The sequence below is a fragment of the Lycium ferocissimum genome, chromosome 9 (genome assembly GCF_029784015.1).
Source record: "Lycium ferocissimum isolate CSIRO_LF1 chromosome 9, AGI_CSIRO_Lferr_CH_V1, whole genome shotgun sequence".
NCBI lineage: Eukaryota > Viridiplantae > Streptophyta > Magnoliopsida > Solanales > Solanaceae > Lycium > Lycium ferocissimum.
The window spans coordinates 34,628,919-34,635,439 of record NC_081350.1 but is presented as its reverse complement, the minus strand read 5'-3'; the positions used below and the strand labels follow the sequence as shown (position 1 = coordinate 34,635,439).

The window sequence follows — 6,521 nt, the reverse complement described above, 5'->3', positions numbered from 1 at the left end:
ATGAATAAATAATAAAGAGCTGTGCTGACAGTTCGTTGAATTTCTAGGCACCTATTGGCAGCTTATGCCTAAAACAACAAACAAATACTAGCATACACAGTGCATCAAGTTGCTTTCATTAAATTTGCAATATTTAAGCTACAATTTAATAGTTAAGGCCATAATTTTCAAACCCGTGAATCAAAATACGAGAATCTATGGTTTACTTTGATTATACGAACAAGTATAAAAAATATCTATTCCTGTGATTATGGATTTCGAAATAAATGAAAATATTATAATGAACATATCCAATGATAACTTCGCATTAGCATTTTTGACGATAAATTGTCAATATTTTGCGGTGATTTTTTGGATTTCCATAGACTGGCCACGATCTATATATCAGACATATTATAGTGCAAAAAGTATAAAGAAAGCTTAATATTTGTATTCACATTTTGACCTAAAGGATATTGTTCTTCCTGATACTCCACATTATGCTTCTAATATTGACTTCGCTGGTATTGATGAAAAGTAAATTACGTATATATACATATTAAGGAGAAATATTTTCGAAACGTGACAATAGTTTTCTATTTTTTTTTGTTTAATTCATCCATCTTCACGAGTGGATGCATTTCATTAATCAAAAGGATAATATACACAGCCAAGGAGTGAACACTCCCTGTACCTACTTAATTGGAACAGACTCCAATTATAGCAAAAGTAGGATTTCTAATCAGCTTTCAAAAAAGAGTTGATTTTCTATCAAGATCAAGCTTCAAGGGACATCAAAAGTGTAAGTTCTATACATGCTCCTATTCAGAGAGAAGGAGTTTCTAATAATTTTGGTCCTAAAGGAAGGGAAGTTCATTTTGTCCATTTTGAGCGCCCCTCTTGCTTCCTTTGGCAACAGATGGAACTGAGATATCCACGTTGTGTTGTTGCATCGTAATCCCCAATTAGCTAATACATCAGCTACTTTGTTCCCTTCTCTAAAACAGTGTATTATGCTCCATTCCTCCATTTTCTCAAGCATCGCCTTTGATCGCATAATGGAATCCCAAGCATTCCACGGAACATCTGTAGTTTCTTTTATCCAATCCACTAGCATTTTTGAGTCAACCTCAATTTCCAGCCTGCTGTATCCATTGTCCTTACACCAAGCAATTCCAATTTCAACAGCTAAAACTTCTGCCATATTATTAGTAATATGGCCAAGGAATTTCCCATAAGCAGTAACTAAATTTCCTTGCTCATTTCTAATGACGCCCCCAGCTCCACTAGGCCCTGGATTTCCTTTTGTACAACCATCAGAATTCAGTTTTACAAATCCAACCTTAGGCCTTTCCCATTTCACCATTATGTGATTAATCTTCTGTGTAACTTTATCCTTCATCTGAAATAATTCTTCTCCTTTCAGGTATGGACTGATCATCGTGTACTGCTTGTGAACTATCATTGCAACTTGTGTATTGATGTTGTATATGATGTTGTTTAAATCCATCTTTTTGTTCTCGTATTTCTGCTTGCATCTTGATTTCCAAATCTGCCAAATAATAGTCCCTGGAAGAATTTGTAGTAGCAGTTTCTGTAATGGATTTCCAGCCTTAGTTATCCACCATGAGATTATTTGTTGTCTTAAGCATCCATTTCCCTGCAAAATTCCAAAAATTCTATTATAGTATATCCATAATTGTTGAGCAATCATACCTTTGTGAAACAAAATGCTCCTCCTCCTCTTGTTTCGGGTTGATACAACAAGAACATCTTGAAGGGAGATGAACTTTGAATCTGATTAAGTTGGTATCAACAGCCACACAATGCCTCATTAATTTCCACAGAAAAAAAGCTGTTTTGAAAGGGAGATTCTTGTGCCAGGTCATTTTGTTGGCTATGGTAACCATCTGTTTTTTTCTCAATATTTCCCATGCAGTCTTGCAACTGAATATTCCATTATTGCTATTTGTCCATATAGGATGATCATCTTCTAAGGATGTATGAATCTGCACTTCTTTGATTGAGTTAGCGATGTTTGAAGGAAGTTTCTGTCTAATTTTGCTCATATTCCATTGATCCCCATCAATAAATTCAGAAACCTTGACTTTGATAGACGTAGTTGCTTGCCCAAATTGGCTCAAATTACCAAGACCTGACCAGTTGTCCCACCAGAAGTTGCTGCTACCATTGTTGATCCTCCATAAAATATAATGATCCACCTTATCTTTTATCTTCCATAGCCTTCTCCAAGTATGAGAGTGCCTATAACTCCATTTTCTAGCCATTGAGTGAATTCTTTTTGAATATTTGGCTTTCATGAACTGTGTCCAAATATTGTCTTTGGTTCTAAATTGCCACCATAATTTAGCTCCAAAGGTTTCGTAATATCTTGCAAAGATCTCACTCCTATTCCCCCTTCCTCCTTTGGAAAGCACATTTTGTGCCATGCCACCCAGTGAAATTTGGGTTTCCCATTATAATTTCCCCATAAAAAGTTGGCAAACATCCCTTCCATCTGCTTTAAAATGGTTTTGGGGGGCTGAGATATAGATAATAAGTGCACAGGCATGGCACTTAGAACATGCTTTATTAGTATAATCCTTCCTCCAGTAGAAAGTTGCTTGCTTTGCCAGGAATTCATTCTTTTCAGGATCTTAGTAGCCATTGTAGCAAAGTATTGAATTCTTTTCCTTCCTGCAAACAAAGGACAACCCAAGTAAGTTATGGGAAATACTTCTCTTCTAACCTGTAAAATATCAGATACTATTCTAATTCTTTTGGAGGAGGTATCTTCCTTCATAACAAAGCAACTCTTATTCCTGTTTATTAGCTGACCAGAGTTTTCTTCATATCTTTTTAGACAGTCCATAACAAGGTTCAAGGTATGAGATTTCCCTGAACAGAAAATTATCAAGTCATCTGCATAAGCTAAATGATTTACCTTAGGACCAATTGCATTCATACTAAAACCATTAAACTCCCTCTTATTATATAAATTATTTAGAAGAGAAGATAAACATTCAGATGCAATAATAACTAAAGAAGGTGAAATAGGGTCTCCCTGTTTAACTCCTCTTTCTGATTTGAAGAATCCATGTCTTTTTCCATTTATGACCACTGTATACCACATGTTGGATAATAGATTCCAGATGATATGAATCCACCTTTCGTCAAATCCCATTCTCCTCATTGCAAATAAGATAAAGTGCCAAGAGATCCTATCATAGGCTTTATTCATATCTATTTTGAATACAACGTTTCCCCCTTTATTGTTCTGCTTCATATCATGAATCATTTCCTGTGCCAGTAGAACATTTTCTCCAATAGCTCTTCCTTTTATAAAACCACTTTGGTTGGAAGAAATTATTTTAGGTAACAGAGAAGCAAGCCTGCAGTTTAAAACTTTTGATATGATCTTCTGAGTAACATTGCTTAAACTAATAGGCCTAAATTCTGAAAAATTCTGAGGTTCATCCACTTTAGGGATAAGAATTAGGCAGGTGTTAGTGTAGTATCTTGTAAGCTGATCTCCGTTGAAAACTGCCTGCACTAGATCAGTAATATCCTTCCCAATAATCTCCCAAGTTTTCTGAAAAAATAAGCCACTGAACCCATCTGGACCTGGGGAGCTATTTGGGTTGATGTCCATAACCGCTTTGAAAATTTCTTCTTCATTAGGACTGTTTAGAAGCATCTGATTGTCCATATCATTAATATTCTTAGGAATCTGGTCCATTATGCTCATATCAATACATTGTCCCTGTTGAGAGAACAAATTCCTATAGAATTTCTCTGCTGCAGTCCCAATCTCATCTTCTCCTTCCACCCATACATCATTTTCTAGAATTCTGTGGACATGGAGGTGATTTCTTCTTCCTTTTACCATGGAGTGAAAATATTTGGTATTTTCATCCCCTTCGAGGTTCCATTTCAAATTTGCCTTTTGTTTCCAAAACTCATTCACTTTCTTATGATGAGAAATCAGTTCAGCTTTGGCTTTATTCAGCTGCATTCTATCATGAGAGTCCATACTGTCAATATATTTTTGTTCAAGCTCACAAATTCTGTTTTCCATGTCATGAGTATTCATAAAAATATCTCCAACTGTATTCTTAGACCAAAAACTAAGAGCAGAACTAGTGTTCTTTAATTTTTGTTGGACTTCCCAAAAGATATTACCTTTTGTATTAGATTTCCAACTAGATTTGACAACTTCCTGGAAGCCTTCACATTCAACCCAGAAGTTAAGGAATCTAAAATACTTGACAAATGAATTTTGAGGATTATCCATAGTAATATATATGGGACAATGGTCTGATCCAATTCTAGGAAGATGTTGTACATTAGTACTTGAGAAAAGATCATCCCATTCTTCATTATGCACCATTCTATCTAACCTTTTCCAGATTACATTCTTTTCTTTTCTCTCATTGCACCAGGTAAAAACATGCCCCGTATATCCACTATCTCTTAAACCACAATCACTGAGGCATTCCATGAATGGAATACTCTTGCTTAGTCTATGGGGATTTCCCCCAATTTTTTCTTCAGCATCAAGAATACTATTAAAATCTCCTGCAACTGCCCAGGGTGCATTAATAGTAGAGGCAAAGATTCTCATATGGTTCCATAATTCTTCCCTTCCTTTCCTAGAAGATTTGGCATAGACTATTGAAAAATATAACTCCTTATCATTATCAATAATCTTACAAGTGACCATCTGTTCCTCATTAGTATAAATAGAGCATTTAATGCTCGTAGCCCAGAAAACCCAAATTTTGTTACTGCAGTTGGAAAAGCATTCATGCATATTCATCTCCTTTTTGTATCTTTCAATTTTGTCTTCCTTTATGAAAGGCTCTTGTATAGCAATAAGTTGAATTCTATGTGAAGCGATTAAAAACTTTACCCTTTCTGTAGATGCATGGGATTTCATGCCTCTAATATTCCAATTAAGAATCTTGATCATTTAAAATTCTTTTGGAATGATCTTGTGATTTCTTCATTTGTCTCCTTGTCTTAGGAGGTACATTTTGATTCACTTCCTTTTCCCCACTCTGTTCTTTCATAGAAAACTTATTATTCTTAGCTGGCATATCACGTTTTTCTATTTGCTTCTGCTGCTCTTCCTGTTCGCTGTCTGATTCCTCTTCTTCGTCACTTTCACTTTCCATATCTTCAGAGCTATCTGATGTATTCTCTTCCTCGGAAGACTCTTTATCAGCCCATTCATCGTTTTCATCTATGTTAGTCTCCTTGGCATTGATTCTTTCTTCTGTTGTTTTGCTAGTATCTCCCTCATTTTTGTTATCACTGAAATTTTCATCTTCCTGCATAAGTTCATCAAAGCTATTTTGGGTAATCATGATACTATCTTTTTCATTGCTCCCCTTTTGTCTTGGGCTTCTTCCCTTCTTCCCTGATCTGCTTTTCGATTTCTTGTTCCCAAATTCCAGCCATTTACCTTCGAACAAATCAACCGTGAGTTCATTTGGATTATTGATCAAAACAGTCTGCCTCATAGGTTGATCTTCTTGCTGATCTTTCCCAGTGTTATCAAGACTGTCAACCTTCTCTTTTGGAATTCCTTGAGATTCTATTTCTTTTTGTAGACTCTCCTTATTCTGATCAAGCTGTTCCTTAGTCTCTTCCCGAATAGAGTCATCTTGGTTCCTTTGCTCCATCCCACCCAATTGATGCTCAGCACTCATACCTTTCTCAGCATTCTTTTCATTCTGTTTTTTCCCAGATATTGGCATAGGCTTATCAATCCCAAATACAGCACCCGTAGGCTTAAAAACTTTAGGAGGCTCACTTTTACCCCTTGGTCTATTTCTGAACTGGTCTGGCAGGGATCTTTGATCTCTTCCTCTGTTCTGCACCTCATTTTTCCCATTTGGACCATTTTCTTTTCCATCCGTTTTAAGCACATCCTCTTTTGGGTTGGTGTGTTGTTTCATCCTTTCCACTTCTTTCTTTTCATTTTCTTTTTTCCTTTCCAACACACGACATTCCATCAGATTGTGTCCTAATTTCTTACAATGCTTACAATACTTAGGAATATTTTCATATTCAATTTTTTGAACGTAACCTTTAAGAGGTTCATTGTCATCCTCAGTACCAATCCAGACATTATGAATTAAAGGCTTCATTAAATCAATTTCAACACGGATCTTAGCCATACTTGGTCTATTCATCGTTTTAGTCGCCATATCAATTTCGATAGGCGTACCTACCGCAGCAACAATTTGTTTAGTATAATGCCATGTGTGCATATGAAAAGGCAAACCTGGTAACAAAACCCACACTGGCTCAATCGGTAGATCCTCCTCAGGCTTGAAGTTAGGAGTCCATTTTTGCGGCGTATTTGAAAACCTTCGATCTCAATCACTCTCTTATATAGAATGCCATTAAAGTCTTCTTCGTTGTTGAAGGTCAAAAAAATGTTGAAATTATCAAAAACCCCAATTTTGACAGAGCCCTTCATAGCGAATTTCTCATTAAATTTTGACCTAATCGTATCAATTTGGGGTCTTGAT

At 36.0% G+C, this 6,521-nt stretch overlaps 1 protein-coding gene across 1 annotated transcript; it reads right to left on the bottom strand.

Moving 5' to 3' along the window:
* Positions 1-4,257: 4,257 nt before the first annotated feature.
* On the bottom strand, positions 4,258-6,267 carry LOC132069447 (eukaryotic translation initiation factor 5B-like). Its single transcript, XM_059462790.1, has one exon. The coding sequence runs from the start codon at positions 6,255-6,257 to the stop codon at positions 4,935-4,937; it is 1,323 nt and encodes a 440-aa protein (XP_059318773.1). The 5' UTR covers positions 6,258-6,267; the 3' UTR covers positions 4,258-4,934.
* Between the last annotated feature and the right edge of the window lie 254 nt (positions 6,268-6,521).